This window comes from Melozone crissalis, unplaced genomic scaffold (genome assembly GCF_028551555.1).
Source record: "Melozone crissalis strain CALT ecotype California unplaced genomic scaffold, PUWL_Pcris_2 ptg000018l_1, whole genome shotgun sequence".
NCBI classification, from domain to species: domain Eukaryota; kingdom Metazoa; phylum Chordata; class Aves; order Passeriformes; family Passerellidae; genus Melozone; species Melozone crissalis.
This window is the reverse complement of record NW_026535796.1, coordinates 12,258,111-12,281,435: the sequence shown is the minus strand read 5'-3', so window position 1 is coordinate 12,281,435 and position 23,325 is coordinate 12,258,111. Positions and strand designations below refer to the sequence as shown.

Below are 23,325 nucleotides of genomic sequence, written 5' to 3'. Positions count from 1 at the left end.
ATAGCAAGCATGTCTTCAGCACTCACACAACTCACTCAGGCCTTCGTCACTCCTAAATGACCAGGACAGCTTGGAAGGACCAGCTCAGTTTTGTTTCTTGAGAAAACAAAAACGCTGTAGCTGTAGGCTGTCATAATGGCCTTGACATCAAAATAGAAACTGGCAAAGCTGGCCAAGAAGCAGAAATGACGTCCCCCAGCCTGTAAGCACACATGCTCCCTGCACCAAAAGGAGGGGAAGAGCATGGTACAGGCAGGAGTGCCTCCCTGAGTTAGCCTCAGGCTGGAGAGAGCTGCAGGAACACACACCTGCACACTCAGGAGAGAGCTGCACCAGCAAGGACATGAGATCCCTTGTGAGAACCTGCTGCCCCAGTGCTCTACCCCCAGCAGTGTCCAAGGGCAGAGGATGTGTCAGGGAAAAGGGAGTCTAGCACAAACCTGTAGTGATAACGTCCCTAAAATACTCTTCCAGCAATGCGCAGTCAGGAGCTTCCTACACCACAGGCGCTGTTTTCAGTCTGGCCTTTCAAAAACAGGCTTTATGCCACTTTTTTATCCTGGCAGTTTAAAAGCAATTTCAACACAAAGTTTTTCAAAGGATAAAAATAAATAGATTAATGCACACTGAAAGCTGTTGTTTAACTTGAGGCTACTTTGAGTCATGCTGGAATTGCCACACTCTCTCTGGTCCACACGTGCTTCCTCCTCTTGCACATTGAGGTCTATTTTAATACCACATATTTTAATCAGCAAATACTGGTAGAACATGCATATTTTATCAGAAAAGGATTACCAACTCGTGCAACATATTTCAGGCAAGACAAGTGCTACATGCTTAGCACAAAGGCATTCAATGTAAACAGGCCTAGAAGAATTCAGCATCTTTGAGTCAGAGCTCAAAGATCTGAGTATCCTTTGGGATACTGACCCAAGGGCACAGCATCTATGAAAATACACAGCAGACAGACTGGTTTGTGCAAAAAGGACTTTGAGGGAGCTGAACCAAGATATTGCTGATCCAGCCTTACATTGATCCTAACCCCCTCACTGTGCTTTGCCCAATGTATCACCTTGACTCATGCAATTACACATCAAGAAATGAAACCATATTCATGTGCCAGGCAGCTCCAGGCTTCACCTTTCTAACCCCAAGCTATTTTGTTGTTCATAACTAGGCTTTGGCTGGAATTGTGAAATAGGTGGCCCAGCCCTGTGATGTGTCAGCAGGTATGCACCCTGTTGGGTCCTGGGTGGGAAAGGCCTTTAAATTCCAGCACTGCTAATCCTGTCCCATCTTACCAAGGCAGCTGGGGAGGATGGGACAGAAGCATCCCAAGGGAGAAAACTACCAGATCCCACATTCATAGCCTGTACCAGACACAGCAAACCTACAAGGTATTTTTCTTCCCATCATATTTTGCAGTGATGTTTCTAGGTAGAAATACCTTAAATCATCAAGGCTCTGCCTCTCTGTCCAGCTCACACTGGCTAGCCTCAAGAGCACAGCTGACCAGATTTCACTCATCCAAGCCCCCCACGGTGGTTAAATGAGATGAGTGACTCTGACTCCACACAAGAGCACTCTGCTGGGTGCTCTTGTCACCTAACTGTGACCCAATGTCTCTTTTCTCTAAAGGAACTAAAATGCTCTGTGTTGAGACACAAAGACCGCCCACTACCTGAGTGGTATCATGCTCCTGTTCTAGGTCACTGTAGTGCCAGACCCATCAGTATGTAAGATTTAGGAGAACAGGGTGTCTTGCTCTTGGAAAAATTCTCTAGCTCCTTTATTCTGAATTAAGTGCAGCATATCATCTATGTCATGTGTGCACCAGCCAGTGACCCAAAAGTCAAACTGGAAGAGGTCTAAGTGAAAACCTCAGCTGCTCATGGAAACAGCTGCACCCCACTTACCCAAAGCCCTGTTCAAAGCTGGACTCAGCACTGAGGCAAACACACACTGGTCCTCTGAGGAAGCCTTTACCTCTTGGTGCAGGACATCGACTGAAAGTCATGTCCCCTTTTAATGGCTGAAACATCACAGCAGTGATTGCTCTCCCAGAATGCCAAATATGTTGCAATGCTAGTCTGATTTCTTCCATGGAACCATTCCCTTAGTGGCAGTACAAGGTGTGTCAGCTTGGCCCCTTTTTGGGCCTGCACAGGCCACTAAGCCCCCACTTTGTAGGTGGTGGCAAAGAGCTGCTGTTTACTGCAGTACACCAAGGTGTGCTGGGCTGTCTGCTGCAGGGATGAGACACACCACTTGGTAGAGGACATCACTACCTCCCACTGTCTGAGCAGAGCACAGAAGAGACACTATTCAAAGACTTGAGTCAGAAAATCACGAAGAGCTGTGAGCCGATGAGTCACACAGACATATGTTAGCTGCTACTTTAAAGGACTCCAGAACAAAAGAAAAAAAAAAGAAAGAAAAGGTACAGAGAAAAAATGGATTCTCAATCTGTGTCAGTCCACAATGTCCACTGAAGCTGTTAAGGCACTGATCTGCAGCAGCCAGGACTGACGTGATATGTTTTGGGAAATTGTTAAGCCCAGTAATTGTGCTGGAGCTTTGCATTTTCACTGAGGCCCCACCCCATTACTGTTGATGGGAATTGCTGGGATCATATCCTAAGCAGGCTGTTATTTTAGCTACTGTCACTGAGGACTGGAGACAATGCCCTTGCCTGCCTCTGGGGAAAGGCCTCTCTGATGGGAGACACAACTATTTCTCATGCAATTTGGAAACATCTTGGTGAAAGCAGCATTAAAAATTCAGGATCCAGCTCCTCTCAACTGCTCTAGCTTATGCCTTTTACTCAAATTTAATTCACATGAACCAAACTCCACTTGCAAGCTGAACCAGTAATTTTATTCCTTCAGCATTTATTTGAAGGTCAGCTGCTGCAAGTGCCCTTAGTTAATTCAGATTTACCACCTCTCTAAAACTATTTTCAAGGTACAAAAGGAGAAGAGGGGTGCTAAGTTTGGGGTCTACAGAACTTGACTTGATACCTTTTCAAGCCAGAAGGAGCATGAAAGGATCCAATAGGATGCTGAGGACAAGAGTCCTCCCAGCAGCTATTTGAGCAATGATCAGTGACATTGGGTTCCTCTCAAATACTTAGACTACACATTCTGGATCTGCTAACCTTGGCTTAAATCTGGGACTATTTTTAGAAGCTTGAGTAAAGAGCAGTCATCCAGTGGAGTGCTTCATGCTTCCCATTTTAGACATTGCATCCTTAGCCTGAACGTAATCACCAGCTGAGCTGTTCAAGGTCAACTCATATTTCAGTCACTGCACTGTCCCATTCCACCTTCTCCTGATGTCTCACCAGACGTGTTGCAAGAGTCGGTGTCTTTCAAGCTGACTGCAGAAGGTCAATTCCCTACTCACCCATCTTTGGAGAGGTGATGCCGGAAGAAGTCATTGGCTGCCAGTTTGATGGCTTTTTCTGGCGTCACTAGAGTCAGGTTCACTGCAGCCCCTGGGCAAGGAAAAGAGAAAAAGGCCATTGGATAATGAGAATAACGGAATTGTTAACTGGATTGTTCAGGAATGTGTTGTAACTTCTGCACGAAACCACAGAGAGAAGGAGGAGAGCTCCCAGTGCACCAAAGGGATTTAGAAATACAAAACACCACTGAAAATTAACAAATGTTTCTGCCTCCCAGCACCTTGAGTTTGTGAAAACATCCCCAGATGTGTTTCTACTCCATTTGCCGTATGTATTTTGTAATTTCTTCAGCTTCACTACTACCTCCCACCATGTATACATGCATCCCTGTCTCTCATCCAAGGATGCACTCCTATGAATTCAGAAGGATGTAGATCAAACCTTCAGAAAAGGAGTACAAGATGGTTTAACAACCAGTCCCAACTCCTTTGCAAATATTTTGTGATACTGAGAAGCAAAAGACCCCCTGCCACGCCTTCTCAATGGATCCCTTCCCTGCTTCCTCCCAAAAAAAATCCCAAAAACCCAGAGCAGCTTGAATTCTAAGCAGCTCAGCAAAGGCAGAGCCATTGAAAGACCTGGAGGCTGGCTGAAGTCACCTGGCTCATCTGCACAGAACCAGCTCTAGACTAGCCCTTAGAGCAAAGTGGCTTCCCCTGTGTGTCACCACTGGGTGTCACCCCCAGAACAGCCACTGCTGAAGTGGCTTTTTGCCCACCACAAGCTGCAGCACACAGAAATTCCCCTCTGAGCTCCATGGCAAGGCTTGCTGGGGGACCTGGGGTGTAAACAAGCCTTGGCTCCCTGCATCCCCCACCCGCCAGAGTGCCCTTTTGTCAGCAGCAACAAACAGCAAATCCCTGTATTGTGCCTGCCACAATGAAAGGCCTGCATGGCCTGGCTGGCTGCTGTGGGCCTCAACACCGGTATCAGTGCAACATCAGTGCTGCTGGGAGCAGCTTTCAAGCTGCCCTGGGGGAAATGGAGCGAGGGAAGAGCCAGGCACTTCCCAGCAGAGTGAGGTTTGCACCATTAGATTAACACTCCAGAACATTCCCCTCCATTTAAATCCTATAGCCTCAAGCTCTCCCTACCTGCACTGAAATGTACTGAGCTCCAAACCCTCCAAAGTAGCTACACTTGAGATTGGTCAATGGCCTAGAACACCTTTGTAAGAACAAACACAAATACAGACATTTATGCTTATCTTTGAGATTTAAACAATATAACCCAAAGATTCATATTCCAAAGGGAAGCAGCCAGAGAAGCCTGTACTCCCACAAGGCTCCAAAGACATGGTGGGCTTCATTTTCAGGACCTCTGAACCCAAGTTGGCAGGAGCTAAAAGGGCTAAAACACCTAGAGAAAAATCAGCTCAATCCTTTATTCCTTGGGATGGACTCCCCTCCCTTCAAGAACTGAAAGACATAGGTTTAGGGGGACTCTCCTCAGATTAGGACGCAAAGTCACAATGGGACTTCTGGAACCACTACAACAGGGAGTGGGGACACAGGAATCCTTTGCTCCACATCCTCTGCTCATACGACACATCTCCACTATTCAGAAAACTGCAGCAAGAAAAGACAGCCTTTGCTGCATGGGGCTGGGCAGCCCAACACATCTTCCCCCTTTTCAACTCCCATGTTCAGATTTTGCAGGAAATACAGAGTGCTGCCTCTTGCAAGCCAAAGCAATGCATTCATTCCACACTTGTCATTTGTTTCATCCAACAAATGCCATCATCTTTCACAGTACACAAATCAACTAGCAGGGAGCAGGGCAGGCCTCTCACACTTCTGGTTCTTGGCAAACTTTTAAGGGCACCAGTGATTGTGCTGCTTCGGTTTGATATTCCTCCTACACATCATGTCCCCTCTGCCATGGCTCTTGCACACAAAGAGAAGCCACACAGAACCTTCACACCCCACATCCACCTTTTAATGCCAATCATATCAGGATCTACAAAGCAAATCCACACAGCCTCATTTTAAGTGGAAGTGGCTGCCCATGAAGTGTTTCCCCAAAGGCCAAGTTGGCAACAACACTCCCAATGGCTATGAAGTGTAACACCTGTACACTGACACAGCATGAATAACCCTTTCCTAGGAAAAACAAGAAGAGAAAGGAAAAAAGCATAAAGCTGCTACTCTTAACACCAGTGCAAAGGGTTCACTAAAGAAAGCAAAGAAACTCCAAACTATCAAGCAAGAAAGGCACACAAGAAGTGTGTACACTTCCACACTCTGACCTCCTTAGGAACCAAGAGGCTTTCACAGAAGTTTCTCTTCAATTGGAAATAAAGCTGAGGGTAAAATCACGCAACATATACAGGAGAAAAGTTAATGAACCTGAGTTTTCTCCTACATCTTTGATATTTTCAGTAAAGCTGCTTAGCAGAGAATGGATAATCCCTGTCCTAAATAATCCATAACAGCTTCAATTTACTGGAGGAGGAGATATTAGATACTCCAGCTGCTGGCTGTATGCTTTCCACAGCATTTTCTTCTTTTTGTAAAATCTCCTCAATTCTACCCATGCCAATGGGTACTTCCCTAACTAAAGCCAACCTTGGCAAGCAAAGACAGACAAACAGAATGGAAAAAGAAAGAGGAATCATTAAAAACCAAAGCTTTTTGTAAATAATTAAGGAAGCACTACAAAGAACAAAATCAACCAGAGGCAAAACTAGCTGTTTGCCAACTAAACTTGTAGGCACCCTCTTCTCACCAAGCCTTGATTTTTTATTAAAACACATTTCTCACCCACCAGCAACCTACATAACAGGGAGATTGAATCATCCCCAGTGCAGCACTGGGAGATATTATTAGCAGAGGCCAGGGAAGGCTGCCACACTACTGCAGCTAAGTGCAGCTACCCTCCAAACGTCACCCACAGCAAAGGGAACTTCCTCAGCCTGATCTGGGCCTTTGGCTCCTGCCAGCTTGGCTAAACACTTGGTCTGCAAGCAGCACTGGGATTGCTCAGAGCACGTGCTGGGATCTTTAGGTGGCTTCTGGCCGGACAGCAGTAGGAAGCAGAGGGAGCATCTCCCCAAGATCCCCTATCACTGATGCCCATGGGGACCAGGAACCCACAGGCACTATGGATTCTTGGCATCATGTTTTAAGGCTGCACACCATCAATTCCTTGAGCACAGACAGGGCTGGACAGCACCATCCAGCATCAAGGCACTGCTGCTATACAGACATTATAGGAAAAAACAAAGGGAACTCCTCTTCTTCCTGTCCCAAACAAATCCAAGAATCCCTGTAAATACTGGGGAAGAACTTGAGAGAAATGTTGGGATTGCCTTATACATCACACAGTTTGCTATGGGCTACTCATACAAAGCAAAAGCTGTTTGCTCACACAAATACATTAAGAGGCGATTTGCAGAAAAGCATCCTACAAACACAAGCCACTCTCCTGTCTGCACTGAGGAGATTTGATTCACACATGAAGAAGCCCTGAAGTCACCCCAGCAGGAATGGCTGTACCCAAACAAACCCTTTCTGTCCTCTGACAGAGGCCAAAGGATCTGCAGGGACAAGTGATGTGCTTGTGACTCCTCCATAGGGAGCAGCAGCTGCTACTTTAGCACATTAAGATATAATCCTCCCAATTTCAGCTTAAAGCCTGCAAATAGGAGCTTGTGAGTCATTCAGCAAATTCTGCTGGGGAACTAGGACAGCTGGAAGGAGCAGGAACCAATCCTACCACCTGATTTCCATCTTTCTCTGTCTGCAAGGCTGAGATATCTCTTTACCTTCTTTCCAGAAAAGAACTCACACAATCTTCATGGACCTTGGATATATTTTACCCACCAACCCTCTCCCTAAGAGGGTGGGAAGGTCTGCTCATGTCAGCTCACAGAACTGAGGCACAGGGACCAGGATTGCTGCTCTTGGGACTACTCACATTTGCACCATGGCCATGCTGAAGCATCTGTAATTTTCTGGAAGGAGCTGGAGCTATTAAAAAAAGGCCTCTCTAACCCAGCTCCCTATTTAATAGAAGTAATTTCAATCAACTCTCAGCACCCTGAACAGAGTTAGAGACATGGACCAAGCTGAGCAGACTTGGGAAAGGTCGGAAAAAGAAAGAGGTATGCAAAACCCTCTGTACCCTTCTGCTTGGGGATGACAAGTGGCCTGGAGATCCACATCCTCTCTACCACTCTAAGCCTTAAAGGACTAAGCTGTCTCTCCCAAAAGTCCTGATTCTCACGAAAACTCTTGGTCCTACAGTCTCCCCTGTAAGTTTCCCCAACCAGCTTCCTCCTTCTGCCTCCTGCCAAGCAGCCTGCCAGGGCACATTTACAGCCAAAGTTAACACAAGCTCAAAATCCTGGCTAGGAACACAGCAGCAGCCGGATTCTGGAAAAAATCAAAGGGGAACACGTCATAGCTAGCATTGAGGATGGAGCTTGCCAGGGTTCCTTGAGGTTATTTGTCTTGTTGCCTGCTCCCAGGAAAGCTGATGCAAAGCAGCCAATCCATCCCTGCCATCCACCACACTCCCCTGAAACGCCCACCAGGAAGTTGGGCAAGAGACTCTGCCTCAACATCCAATGCCTGCTCCTGGGCTGGCCAGCCACAATGCCTGTGTTTCCTTAGGAGCAGGGAAGAAGCACCAAGGAACACTACATGTGCCAAGAGCAAGGTGCCAGCATCTTTGGACTTCCGCTTGAAAAAACAAAGAGCAAGGACTCAACTTAATCACAGCAGCATAACTTGAACCAGGCTTTATCAGGGACTGAGTGCCACCAAGAATGCTATCTAAGCACCCAGATAAAAACTGCATGTGCAGGCAGGTGACTATCAGGATACAGAATGAACCAGAGCTCAGGGTCAATGAAGCCAGCTGGAGCATGCTGCAAGCCAAGAAGGTATTCCATGTTTTCCTCTGCTACAAGTAAAGTCAGAATTTGGCCTGCTGGCCTCCTCTCCTCAAAATCTTTAAAAACTTACAGGGATTTTGTGTTTAAATTATAAAAGGCATCATGTCGGCTGAGGAACTCACTGCTGTAATAGACAGCCTGAGCCAAGGAGCCAAGAGATTTCAAGCAGGTCAGCACAAAGCAACCAAACAGGTGAAGCTCCACCCTGAGCCAACCTCTAATTTTCTTACCATCCCAAGAGAGTTTTTTTGGAGAGCAGGTTATTTTAATTATTTTTTTTTTAATTGTAGCTTGTCTTGATGCTTGAACAGGGTACTTAGGCATGCTTAAGACAGCAGGCCTGACCAAGGTGGAGGGTTTTGACATAAATTCAATCATTAACCACAGAACTTCAAGAGCTGGTTTGCTACTGCCCCTCTGTCAAAAGCTACCATGCCCAAGCTGGGAAATATAATATACAGTCCTGACACAAAGTCCATCAGCTTCACTTAAACCGCTAGTAATGATGAAATTCACTAAGTGGTAAGGTTTAACACCAAAACAGTCATTTGGAGGACTCAAGTCCTCAGTGGTAGGTATCTGAATAGACACCTGCATGGAGTTTATTTTAGAAACAGCTGCACTGTTCAACCTCCGAGGATATTGCCAGGTTATTGCTTTATATGCCAGAGAACAGAGCTTTTCCTCCTACTTACGCACCAGTGCTTCCAACGCAAAAGCTGTGCTGTGCCTGAGTCAGCTCTACTCACCTCGGTACATGCCAAAGTAGCCTTCCGACCGAATCGTTTTAATGAGGCAGTCAGACCTGCAAACACAACAGAGGGAGATCAACCACAGCACCTCAAAGCTGGGTGAGTGCAGAGAAAAACAAACAAATTTCTTGGAGTGGTTTCCATTTACATTCTGTCAGCAAAACCCTCAGCTGAGATGGGAACCACGTCAGCCTCTGAATGTGCCGTTGTTCAAGCCTGAGTCCCATTTCGCCCCCTCAGTCCCATTTCGCCCCCTCAGTCCCATTTCAACCTGAGTTCCATTTCAACCCGAGTCCCATTTCAACCCCTGAGTCACAGGGGCTTTGAAACCCCTGGCTCATCCTGCACACACTGTCTGCTTTCTAGAAACACAAAAGGGAAAAGTGTCACTGCAAGGGCTGTTTATCCAGGGTCCCCTGTGGCAAATGCACATGAAATGCTCTAACAAGCAGGTCCCCATGGGCACATTTTAAAATCCAGCTCTGGAAGGGAAATGAGGGGGGTCAAACCCCCCATGCTGACTTGTTTGTCTTACTCAGTGAAATTTGACACGAGGCACACAAAGATGAGATGACCTGAACACTCAGTCATCTGTGGCCTCCCACGAAGATTAAAACATGCACTTTTAACACATCAAGTCCCACAGCAGGCAGCAAACACTCGGGCTCTTGCCCTGAGGACAGCGTGGCAGGGTACCCTGCTCCAAGGGGAAAACTGTGCTCCAAGGGGAAAACTGTCACTTTCCTTGTTGCAAACACATTTACTACAAATGGGAAAACCCTGCAGAGCACTGGCTTTTGAAGGCACAGAGACACACACCCCTAGCAAATCCAAAGTCACAGTTCAGGATAGCTGAATAGATTCCCTGGCAGTTTCCCTCTCTGGACCACAGCTGCATGAAGCTGGAATGCTGCCTTTAGGATCTTTGGAAAGAGACAGGTACTAGCTCTAGACATACAGGAAAGGAGAGGTGCACACGCATGTATGTGTACATAATTTAAGGAATAAAAGACTCTTTTAAGTAGTAATAAGAGAAGTGTGGCTGATTAAAACACAAATGCATTTTCAAGGAGTAAACTTCTTCTCAGCTCTGCAGTAGTGCTGAGGTGGAAGAGAAGGAAATACAAAGCTTCCTTGAGGGCTTTATGGCCATGGGCAAAGACTGTTCTAGAGTTATTTGTGAAGAGCCCATCCTGCATTGCTACCAGTCATGGCAATGAGTTTCCCCTCAGCTGGGACTCCTTGAATCCTTTGGCATCTCATCTTTCACACATTCCACCCTAGCCCCTGCAACTTGCACATACTCCTCTCCTTCTGAGCAGCCCCTCCAACTCATCTGCAAGCCCCAGAAATCTCAGTGCACCTCACTCCTATCCCTCCTGTCAAGTTCTCACACTGCAGTGCTGGAGGCAACACATTTTCCCCGAGCCAGTGATGCTGCAGCAGGGAGAGGAGTGAGAAGAGCTCCTCCCCACCATATTGATGCAGCCCTGCTTCATCAGGATAGAGCTTGCATGTCACTGAAAGCCCCTCAAGCTGCAGCAGAACAAGACGCAGCCAAGACCACATCCAGTGTTCTTCTCTCCCTGGAAAAAGGGAGCCAACAGCCAACTAAAATTATACTAAAATGAAACCCCCACAGTAACACACCTGGGGCAGCACAGCCCAAAAGCCAAGCTCTCTCCATCCCTCAGAAGTCCTTTAGTGTCTTTGTCTTGTTAAAGTGAAAGGTTCCCCTGATGCCAAAGATTTCTTGAGCATAAGTAAGGCATACTATCTTAAAGTAAGGGAGCCAACATTTTAAAGGAACTTGCTGCCTTTCTTGGGTGTTCAGCAGACACCAGGTAATTGGTGTAATCAGGAACATCTAGTACTGATGGGCACACAGCATTTCCAGAAAAAAAAGCTGGTGTGACAGGGGAAACTTTCTTAGGAAAGCTCAGCCCTTCCTGTTCTTAGAAGCAGCCAGTTCAAATATACAGTGTAAATCTTATGTATTCCTTAACTGCTCCTGATCTCACTGCAATTCCTGGCTATGGAGCTGACTTGCACTTGACTGCTGGAGGTTAAAGCCTCTCTCCTACCAAGCTCCCTTCCAGGCATGAGACATCCTGGCATGCAGCCCCAAGGAGTGCCTACAAGTTCTTCAACCTGCTTAAACTCTTCCTGCTGTCAGGTCACAAGGGTAAATGATCCTCAGGGAGGTGAAGCAATCTACAGCAGGAGCAGGACACAACAAAAGGGGATGCAAAGCAATACGGGCGGCCACATCCTGCCAAAAAGTCATGGCACACTGACAGTGCAGGAGGGAGCAGAGAGCACAGGAACTACCAAGGGAAGCACCAGAGCTACAGCCTAAGCTCATGTTATCAGCTAGAGCAAGGAGGCACAGACACTAAAGCCATCAGCAGAGACAGCATTTCCGTCCTATTCCCCCTCTGCCTCAAATTCTCCTGGGCAGGAAAGAGGAAAAGATGGTGTGGAGGAGCAGGGATCAGGTTACACTAGTTCTAAACCAAGTGGTAGGAGGACAGGACATACCTCACCAGTCCCAGTCCCTTCTTCCCCTCAATACCACAAATTCTTTTGGAAAACTAAGGCCTGTTTCTGGTTCCCAGGATAAAGCATCTTGTGCTAAGTGTGGTACCCATTCTCACAGGAGATACGGAGCCCTAAGCGCTCGACACAAACTCCAAGTGAATTTGGTGGGCTGCATACGCTCATGCCTTCTTTTCCTACAGGTGCAGTAGCTGGGGTTCTTCTGGACAGCGGATGGCTGGTCTAACTATAGCATGTGTCAGCCTGTGATCCTTCAAAAGGTCCACATGCAATGCTCTAGACTGGGAATGAGCAACTGCTTCCTCTTTTTAAAACTGACACAGCAAAGGAAGGATCTCCAATATCACAGCAATAGAAACAGAACAGAGGCAGAAACTCCCTCAGGCACCTGACCAGCTCAGCAGACTCCTTGTGTTTGGGATCAGGTGATTGGGATTCCTTGTGGTTTGGTTCTGAGCCCTGGCAGTAGTGAATACACTGCTCCCAAGCCAGGGATGCAAACAGATGTGCCCCTGCAGAGGACTCTCCTGCTCAGCTCAGCAGCCTCAAGAGCTGCCCTACTTGCTTTATCTGCTCTAGCACAGCTTGGCTCCAGACTGTCCCCTGGCTTTCCTGAGAACAGCCCAGTTCCTAGAGGTGCTGAGCTCACCTGAAAGAGGCAACAAAGTGCAAGGACTCCTGTGGAAAGCCCCGAGGGATGGTGCCCGTGTGGGCAGTACTCACAGGCTGCTGTACATCCGTTGGCCATTCTGCTGGTTCTGCAGGCGAGTTTTTGCCAGGTCAATGGGAAATACACAGGTGACCCCGATCAGCCCAGCTATCCCTCCATTGATCAGCTTGGCAGGTAAACTGCAAGGGGATGAGATAGAGAGAAACAGATGTCTTAGCACTGGGTAATATCAGGGAAGGGAAAGAGCAAAGAGCTGAGGACTTTTGTGTGACCAGAGTTAATGCATCGCTGTGAGACAAGGCTGTCCCCCCCAGCACAAAGGAAGCTCTTCCACAAAGCAAAGCTTGGTTCCTGCTGTGCATATGGAGAGGCAGAGAAAGCAGCACATACCATCAGCACAAACCACTGATGAGTGGAGTGGAGCCAAACACCTAACCCACACATTATCAGGAGCAGGAAAAAATCCTGTTGCCCAGGACATGGGGATTTCTGTTGTCCCTAGAGGAGAAAAGACTGAGTGCTGGACCATCCACCATGCGGACAGCCTTCAGCTAGGGCCTGACGGCATCCAAGCCAGCAGGTTTACTGACAAACACTTTCCTGCACCACAGTCAGATCCACAGCTAATGAGAGGGTCGTGATACATCAGCTGCTACCATCATGTGGGAATGGCCCAGCAGAAGCACCCAGCTGGCAGCCACGGAGCAGATGGCTGCAGCCATGGGAAACTGCTTCCAGACCCATCTCCCAGGGCCAGGGGAACACACACAAAGCAGCAGCCCAGCAAAGCCACCGGGCTGGCAGCCTGCAGGGCTGCAGATGTGGAGACGTGAGCTCATACCTCTGGGGGAAACCAAAACCTGGCTCGCTGCACGTGCTCCCGAAGCACGGGGCTTTTTCCACTCCCCACTCTGTTCCCACTGAGAATTCCTGCAAGTGGCACTGAGCGAAAGCCACATCAGCTAAACATGGGTTCCCAGCAAATTCAATTAAGAAAAATGTCCTGCACTTACATGCTCAATAAACCACTGCACACAGAGACAAAGAAAGCCTGTTTGAGTCAGCCCCCTCCAATAAGCACAGGATATGGCTCCCTGAAAACAGGATGTGTCAGATATTAAGCTGGTGGCCGACAGCACTCCTAGACTGCAGCTGGGTGAGCCTGCAAGGCCTATCCTCCCCCTGGGGGAACTGGCACACTGCCTTTCATGGTGGTGACTTGCTGCTCTGGATGGGGGACAGACTGCATTACCCTCCAGAGGCAGCAGTGCTGAGGCTGGCCAAGGCACAGTGGGGTGAAGCCCTGCAAACATCTTCCCCCCAACAGCACTTCAGAGCAATCTGCATCAAGGGGCAAATGCAGAGAGGATCAATAAACAGCCATGCTTGAGGGAAAGGCAGGATTGGAGAATCCAGATTTCAACTTGAAGGGTCCCTGAGGAAAGTAGACAAATGAGGGATGGAAAAAATATAAAAGACTTTGTCCACAAGGGCTAAGCATGATCTTGCCACCTCAGGACTGACATACTGACATACCTTGACACACTCCTTTCAGCCTCTGCTGTCCTGCACCCAAAGCTCCTTCCTCCTCAACACCTGCCAATATAACACACACACAACCCCGGGGCTGGCACAGCTGGAAGAAGAGGTGCCAAGGATAGGCAGAGAGATCTGAGCTCAGCCTACAACTCCAAACTAGACAGTGCTGACTGAGATTAAATCAGCACAGTACTTCAGGAAGGCAGGCCCAAATCAGTGTACAAGCTCAGTGCAGAGCCAGACTTTCAGACCTCACCAACTCCAGACTGTTGCCTCAGGGATCTTCATGCCACAGTCTGGGAATGGAATAGATTTGCCTGCAAACTCCTACACTGAACTTGTTCTCAGGACATGGGAAAACTTCAAACAGTAAGCTTCATATCATTGTGTTCTCCTTATCTCACCCAGTCACCCTGGAGGAGGAGGTTAGAGACCAGATAGAAGTGTCCCAGGATGGAGACACCATGACAAGGAAGGTATTTGAAGACAGGATTACCTCAGCCTCCCCAAATTCAGCTCTGAAGTCACTGTTGGCAGGTCACAGACTGTGAGGCACAACCAGTGCCCCCTTCCAGCCTCAGCACTGTCATCACTTCTCTAAGTGTCCCTGAAACACCTGGGACAAGCAAACACCTGCTTTTCTCAACTTGTTCCAACAGTGAAATCAACCCAGGGTTTATATCAGGTGGGACTGAGACACAGACACAAAGGTCCTGCCTGCTGCTACTGTAAGTGCAAGAGATTCCCCAATTTGAGCCCAAAGCCCAGCAGTAAAGGGGAATCATCTGATGTGTCTGAGCAAGCAAAAATTTGAGGCTGCAGACAGCCTCTCCCTCTGCCTGTGGGAGAAAAACCCTTGCTCAAGACTCCCATCACACCTGAATCTAGCCATGAACACTGCAGGGGAAAACTAGAAGGGGTGGACATGGAGCGGTATCCAACGAGACACTGAGATTAAGTTCCACGTGCACTGCTGCAGAAATGCAGTGCCCTTGATCTCACCACGCAGCAAACCACGGCTGTTGATTTTAGTGTTTTCTATCATTCTTGTTCTACTAAGGGGTGTCAGAAACAAATCTCCTTGGCTTGGCTGCCTGTGACCACTGCGGACATGTGGTCCCATCGACTGGAGAGATTAGCAAAGCAGGAGAGGTGAGGCATTTGAGGCACAGAGAAGAACATGAGACAAAGACCATTGCACCTGAATCAAAAGCTATTTCCCCTGTGACTGAGTCATCCCACTTCACACATCAGTGCTTTCTGCTCTCTCAAGGGATAAGAATCCACTGTGCCTGGTCTCTCTGTCCTATTTAGCTTCTGCACAGCTACTGCCTCTCACTACCTATGTGTGCAGGGCTTAGTGAAATGGGGACAATGCTGGCTAGCATGCAAATGAAGGCATCTGCTCAGTTTAATACAAGAAGGGATACAAAGGCATCCCAGTTGTCCTCTTCTACTGCTCCTCCTCAGCCCTTTTAACTAGTCCCTGTAGCCAGTAAGTCCTGCTCACACCCCCAAGAGCACACTGGAGGAGCCAGGGCACATCTTGTAGGACACATCTCCTCTTGTAGGACACATCTCCACTTCTTTCAAAATACCAAGTCAAACACCCACAGACATCTGATCATTTTGCTTTGCTGAGGTTATGGGGAACATAGACCTGCCAGGCTCCATGGAGGTGAATCTCTGCATGCCCTTCATGGGTATGTTGGAAGAGTTTCAAGTGCTCTCCAAATTGGGTAGCGGATGATGGCCAAATCTTGGCACACAAACATTCCACAATGCTGTATTTTTATCAGCACAGCTCAGGATTGTTTACTTTTGCAGAAGACAGGCGTACAGGAAGATATCCTAATCATGGCAAATGCTAAGAAGGGACAGCCCTCTTGCCTGCAGCATTCAGGGACTGTCAAGTCCTGTCCCTTTGTCTGCATGTTTCATTCACCCACTCACCCCACCTGTCCTGAGCTTTTAACCTGGAAAAGTAGATGTTAGAAAAGCAACATGAAAAACCCCACAGGAATTCCACAGCATGTAGGAGTCACTTAGCTGGGGCAACTTCACAAGCAGCGAAAAGTTAAATCCACATGGAGGACTGTGCAGATCCACCTGACACAGCTGTTAGGAAGCAAAGGGTAGAACTGTGTCTTTCCAGGAAATGAATCCCAGTTCATTTCCAGGGAAGACTCAAATCCAGCCTTTACCAGAACCAATACTCTTAAGTTTCCACTGTGCACATAAGTGTCCTTAATCATTGTTGGTACTTCATATTCCTGCTATCACTCAAGCCTTGACTCTGTAGAGTAAGGGCACAAGGCTGCACAAGGCTGCACAAGGCTACGTGGACTTTGTCTTCACAAGTACTGCATCCTTGGCTGGTCAAGGACCTGGCTTTGCTCCCTTGATGCCAGCAGCTGAAGTCAGCAGGTCAGGGTGACCTTTGAAAGAAGAAACAAAAAGGAACAGACTCATGCAGCATAGAAAGCAGAGAGTAGAAAGAAAAAGGCAATGAGAAAAAAGAACTAAGGAAAGCAGAGATGTGACAACATGGCAGACACACAAAATAAGAGAAGGTTCAAAAAAAGCAGGTAAGAAAGGAGAAGAAGAATCAAAACCATTAAAGGCTGGAAGAGGTGATCAGGTGATTTCCTCCAACCTCCTGGATCCCAAATGGAAATAAGTTTGAAAGATTTTAAAAGAAAAACCTAAAGCACAATTAAAAAAAAAAAAAGTTACCTGATCTGTTTATCAGCCATTTAATTCAAACTTGATCTTGTTGAGAAATGAATCTGTTCCTTCCAATCGTTCTTTTTCAGTTATGTCTTTCTCACTTCAGTTTCCTCCTGGGAAAGGACAGAAAGACACCAAGAACACAAAGTTGAGACACTTACACTCTCCTTAAAGCTCAGGGGCTCCTTGGCAGGCAGGCTGTAGGGTCAGGACAGCTGAGGCACAAGTGACTTAAGGGAGCACCTGATCTCCTCAAAGAGGAGACTGAGCTCCAGAGGGAGCCTTATAAATGTATGTCTGTAAATATAAATATACAAGGACATATGGAGGGAAGAGTTGCCAAGGTCATCAGGCTCTAGCAGCATATGAGGAAGGGCAGCAGCCAGGCAGGGCACAAGCTCTGCCCAGAAGCCAGGACAGCCATGTCTGTCACTTCTCTCCAACTTCAGAGAGCGTTTCACACCATACCATGCACATCCCCAACCCTCTCCAGGTCCACCCAGCCAGCCCAAGAGAGTCAAGTGTCATCACAAGACTCTTTTAGCACCTCCCTTCAACATACACATGCTGTGTCCAAAGGACAGCCTTCAAAACACTGCCCCTCCAGAGGTTACTTTCCTTCCCCTATTTCCAAGCTTAAACAGACAGTCCATGTTCAGTCTTGTGCCAATACTGCTTTTTAAGCAATGCCTCTCCCTCCCCAAGCTACTGATGCCACTTTGCTCTTTGTACTGCTCCTTTCAGCTCTGCCAGACTGCAGGAGTCAGTTCTAAGACTCTTAATTGTTACTGTTTAATGAGAGCTGTTACAAGTCACCCCACAAAGAAATCTGGACACCAGAGAAAATTTCAGAAGTGGCCACAACTTTCAGCTTTCTGGAGATGCCTTCATCTCCTCACCTGCAGCATGGGAACCAGATGCCCTATGCTCTCTGCACGTGTCTCAGCAGTATTCAGCCAACTCCCTACCTCTTCCCTTTCACTTGCCACCTGGATGCTGAGCCAGAAGCAAAGGAAGTACCTTTGCCCTTTCCCTCTGGAATGAAATTTGCTCCTGTACTGCAGATTTCCTAAGCCACACAGAATCTAACATCCAACAGAAGGGCTTACAGGCCAGCACTTCTGCTCTGGAGATACCTCTGGCTCTCAGTGCATTCCTGAGAAGAGAAGGTCCCTGAAAGTGTGAAGAGCTAGTGAAGGTGCAAACAGGTATGGGAAGGAGTTCAGGTCACCCTCCTTTTATATCAAGTGCCAAGGATAGGACCACATGAAATCATTTGTACAGTCCCACTCTTGAACAACATGAGACTGAAACTGCCTTTTCTGCAGCCCCACATTCAACTAGAGCTGTGAGAGACCAGCACAGGGAGCTCCCTAAGGAAAGGCATTCCTCCTCAAAACACTGCACACAAACCTCACCCACTGCACTATGCTGTTATACCTTCTTCAGACAGTTCACCTGATCCCAACTGATCTGTGGCTGCAGATCTTAAAAAGCTCCAGATCAGCTAAGTCTGCACTTTTCAAGGGAAAACCACTTACACCCTTCATTACATGTGCTTTATACGCATGTCCACAAGAGCAGCTTGGTTTAGGTTAATCTAATTTTCTATCAAATTAACCAGAATAAGACAAAAATATAAAAATATAGGAAGACCAGTAGCTGAAAGCCTGTAACCCTGTCATAAACAAGTTGTGAATCACGAAAACTCACTTGATAATGTCTACACATTCAATTAACTTGTGTTATCAAGACAGGCCTGACAAAATACCTGCACCAAGTGGTCCTGACAGCCTGCTCCAAGCTCTGGCAAAACATCCCCCTTGTTGCCTCTGCTGCACCCTTCCATGCAGAGGGGCATTCAGGAGGACAGACATCCACCACAAAGGGCAACAGCAAGGAAAGACAGCAAGGCTGCCAATATTCAGCACAGCCAGGTAGCCAAAAGAGTGAGAGACCAAGATGGACACACAAATACATCACAGGGCTGTTTCTTACCTGCTGACACAAGTAGGGCAATGGAGTCCCTCTGCACCAAGAGAGGCTTGGGACAGCTGAGTTTATTTCTTTCTGGCCTTTTTTTCTTTTGACTTTTGCTTCAGCTCCCCAGCTGCCCAGTAAATATAGTCTTCCACAGCTGTCTGATCCAGCTGGAAAACTGCTGCTGCTTCCCACCAGGGAGCAGATGCTCCTGCTGCGGCTGCACAGCAAGACAGGGCAAAAACAACCTTCCTGGGTTTAAAACTGGGCAAAGTTACAGGTTTCCTTGGGGCTGGCTGTACAGCCAGCAAATACCAGGACTAGTATCATCTCCCCTAACAAAAGCCACTCAACTCGCGGACGAGCGACGGGAAGCGAACAATGTGATCATTTTACAGCAGACACCAGCACTTGATAACTGTTTAAACAGCACCTGGCACTGCAGAGGCCTGAATGTCTGTGGCCAGGGGATTTTAATGAATTAAGGGATTTTAATGCAATGAAGTGGAAAGCTTATTTGAGCTCTGTTTGTTTAAACAGAGCTCCAACGAATGATCATTTGCAAAACAAACCCTAAGTCACCCCAAGCTCTATCTGACCACTTTGCTGTAATCTACAGAACTCCCTGAGTCCCTTAAAAAAGGTGAATGATGAACCCTTCCGTGGCCTGGTCAGGGAGTTTCTGAGCTGAGCCAGACCCCACTCACTTCCAGGGCTGGAAAAGAGCTGCTACCCTTCTGCAGTCTAAGATGGGGGGGAAACTGGCTGGGAAGAGAATGCTGGGAATTTTCTAGGACATTTAAAAAACAAGTCCAGAACAACATTATACATTTAACCTAGAAATGAAAGAGATTAAATAAAGACCTAAGTATATTTTCCCAGGAACACAGTGCTCTCAGGAGCCAAAAACTGCACATAAAAGCTGGCAAGCATCTGCAGCCAAGCAGGGTGTAGCTCCAAGCCTTCCTGTGGGAGAAGTATCAGGGAGCAGAGTTTGCATCTTCCTAGGAAATCTGCCATCAGGACCTGCATTGGGGCAGCAGACAAGTCAGCAGCACCAAAAAGGTACTATGCCTCAGAAAGTTTTTGTATGGTTAAACATCAGGACAATGGCACTGCTGGAACTGGGAATCTGCATGATAAAACGAGCTGAGGAACTGGGAGGAAACTGGTTTAAGAAGTGAAATAAGAGTCACCAGAGAGCCACCTGAAAGCCAGAGGCTGAGCAGCCTTCATGGAAGGGGATCCTAAATTGAACATACCATAATTAAGAGAGTGAGAACAGCATGAGAGTATTTCCTTCCTAGAGTGCTGTTAACACAGCTAGGCATGGATTAATGCCCCATTACTTGCACACCAGGACATCCCTTTTACATTTATTAAAATGATCAGGCAAATTAGTTTCAGAGCCACACGCACACCGAAGCGGTGCAAATGGCCCGAAGCTCATGCTGACACATAAATGGCTCAGGAGCCTCCTCAGTCCTGCCTTTCCCTTTTCTCACCTCCCAAAAGTCAGCTCCAGACAGTGACAGAACAGCCACACTAGAAGTACCACAATGCAATCCTGGATGTATCTGGTCCTCATGGCCCAAGCCACCAAAGTGGTGCTATTTTTCTCCCCTGCCTTGCCATACATCTCCCACACAAATCAGACAGTGAGGCTTTCTCCAGGAAGGCCAACCTTTGTATCTGCTCTCCTGATCCCATGGGGCATGAGGCTGAACTTTCAACCTTCAGGTTTTGCCTTATCACCTGAAGGAAGAGTGCTTACTAGAGAATCACAGCCCAGCGTGAGGCATGGAGGGGAGACACAAACCTCATTTTGTCTCATTAATGCATCACACCAGTAAGCTTGGATTGGAAATACGAGCACCCAACATCTCCACAAGCCAGGACATCACTGGAGCAGAAACAGGTTAAACTTACCCACAAGTCTCTGACCTTGCTGACTGTATTTAGTGCCACCAAACTGCCCTACAGATGTGGGTTGCCACCTCTACTCCCAGATGCCACTGCTCTACCCCCAGTCTGAGCCTGCAGCACCCTCCTTCTCCTGCTCTTTGCCTGCCAGGCTGCCAGAGCCAGAGCTGCCATCCTCCAAGCCAGCTGTGGGCTCCCAGTCCACCAGCTCCCCCAGTCCTGCCAGCAGCACCCCACCCTCCCAGAGGCCAGCTCTTCCCTTCTGCCCTCTGCCAGCACTCCCATGTGCAGATGCCCTCCCCAGCAGCCCCAGTGCAGCTGAGCACATCCTCTCAGGCTCAGGCTGCTGCACATGCTGATTTATCTGAGCACACACAGGCTGCCGGTTTGACAGAAAACCTTTAGCAAATGTTAGCTGCTGCTGTGGCTGAAGAAAGCAAATCTGTCTTCTCCCTACACCCAAACGTGTTCCCATCCCTGATTTCACGCCAGCACAAATATTTGTGCCAGGCAGTCAGACAGGAATGAGACAGAACTGGAGGCCAGCACATGCTGGAGCTGTCACTGAAAGCCAACTTCTAAACTACAACCTTGACTTAAGAATAAACAGCAGAATGGGAAGTCAGGACTCCCTTCCACATATTTCTATTTGTCTTGAGAGCAGACAAACTCAAAGCCCCAGTGAGAGAAGCTGATGTCAAGAAACGGGGCTCAGAAGGTGAGCAGAGGAAACCAAGCTGTGCCAGCATCCATTGTGTCAAGAGGACACTGCCACACAACCATTCACAGTCAGGGATGGCAAGGGGAAGGAATGAGCAACATGTACCTGCTGGGAGAGGAGAAACCCTCTGGGATCAGCACACTTTCCTTCACAGCACAAATGCATCTGAAGGTGCAGACACTGCCAAATTTTGTTAATGACAGGAGCAAAGCTGTCATCACAATAAGGTTTAAGGAGTGCAAAATAAAACTGCAAATATTTCCCGAGAGAAACTGCTTTCTAGATGCATGACAGACACAAAGAGCACAAGGGAGCTGGCACCAGGTAATGTCACCTGGGGAGAAGCTGCCAATTTGGCTCTTGCCTGCTCAGGACAGTTTGGGACAGAGGGTTTAGAGAAAAGAGGTGGCAATTTAATCTGCTGCCTGCTTGCCTTTAGGCCCTTGAAAGCAGGGACTGCCATGAATTTCCTTGCAGGACCTGGCAAGGTACTAGTCTTCAAGGAAACAAAGCAGCTCCCAGACACGCTGATGAATGCTCTCCACCATCACAGAGTGTCAGCCCTGCTGTGGGGACAGCACGGCCCCTTCACACCATTCTGCTACCAAACAGAAGCCCCAGGGCTGCAAACTCACCCGCCTTGTGGTCAGCAGCCAGCTGTACCCGTACCACTCTGGGCTGTGAAAGCACCAAGCCAAAGGCAGCCTTCCCCCTTGCCTCAGGTGATAAAAGGCCAAAGTACCAGTGGGGAGGTGCCATGCCAGCCCCCTGCACCATTGGCTGCTCACACCCTCCAGGGACAGGCTCGCTGGCACGGCGCCCACTCAGCTGGCAAGGCACGGGATGCAGAGCCTCAGCAGGCAGGGCACTCCTCCCTAACAGCCCCTGCAATGGCTCTCAGTCCAGCAGTCCCTCCCCATCCTCCACAACTGACCTCGGTCTCGTGCAGCTTCCCTCAGGCTGGTCCGGATGGGTTCCCCCCCCGCCCCCTCCTATCACCGTGAGAACAGTCAGGCTGGCAGCCTTGCAAAACTGCAGGCAAACTCTGCCCCCATATCCACCCTGCACTGGGGAGCAACTGCATGCTGAGACCTCATGACGAGAGAACGCCTCAAAACATCTCCTGTGTGCCACAAAGGGACAGGAGAGTCCCCTGGCTGGGCATGTGTTGTAGAGGTGTTTGGCTTTGCAACTGCAGGTGGTGCAGTATAGATTTACCTGAATGCCCACAGAGGGGAAAAACTAAAACAAAACTCCTGATTAGCAATGAAGATTCCTGAGCTCGCATTCCAGCTCCATCACTGACTTGCCCTTCACCTACAGAAGGACTTCAAACCACAGCTGGCAGCCTGATGAACACCCTGTGCCTATGACAACATTCCAGCTTAGGAAAAAAACAAGCCTCGAACAAAAACAGTCCAACATCTTAGCAGACAGTTACTCACCACATCCCAGCCAGTGCAGTCACCCATAATGCTGCAACAGAAGAGGATTTACCACAGGGCCACGTTGCAAGTGTCACAGGGACAATCCCTCAAGCCCCAGCAATATCCTGCATTCTGATACTGCATGCACACTGTTGCAATCATCCTCTCCACCAGCATTTAATTGAGACTACAGGAGATTCACACAACAGGAGTCAAGATTTGCCTGATGCACTCAGTCACCAGGGTCACCTCCTTGCAAAGCAAAGGAGTTACCAAAGACATCAGGCAGAGCCTTGACTGCTCCTGGCAACTGCCCCTCTGCCTGGTCTCAGGCACACCAGGAAAAGCCAGCATAGCTGCTGACTCCAAAGCACAGATCAAAGTGAGTGGAGCAGCAGGTGTCACTGGAAAGCAAGGGGACAAAACAGCAGGGAAGCAGGTGGGGAACTTCCTGCCTCCAGGCAGTAAGAGCAGGAGGAACACACCCAGTTTTCCTACTCCCTCCCCTTTGGGCTCTCCATCCTGCTGGAAGCAGAGGCTGGCCCCCCACTCCCAATACAGCAGCATCACACAACTTTGTCTGCTTTGCTGAGAAATGTTTTGCTGTAAGTAAAGACAAGAAGACAACAAGCACCTGCTGTTACCTCTGTGAGAGCTA

General features: G+C 48.2%; 1 protein-coding gene across 1 annotated transcript in view; it reads right to left on the bottom strand.

The window, feature by feature from the left end:
- The window catches only part of SLC25A22 (solute carrier family 25 member 22), a 50,403-nt gene that overhangs the window by 10,623 nt on the left and 16,455 nt on the right, over positions 1–23,325 (bottom strand). The window contains exons 2-5 of the mRNA XM_054275819.1: positions 16,623–16,729; positions 12,401–12,526; positions 9,116–9,171; positions 3,406–3,496 (exon numbers count right to left, since the gene is read on the bottom strand). Of these exons, the coding sequence (XP_054131794.1) occupies positions 3,406–3,496; positions 9,116–9,171; positions 12,401–12,526; positions 16,623–16,642 (293 nt within the window). The 5' untranslated portion in view covers positions 16,643–16,729. The remainder of the gene's footprint in view (positions 1–3,405; positions 3,497–9,115; positions 9,172–12,400; positions 12,527–16,622; positions 16,730–23,325) is intronic.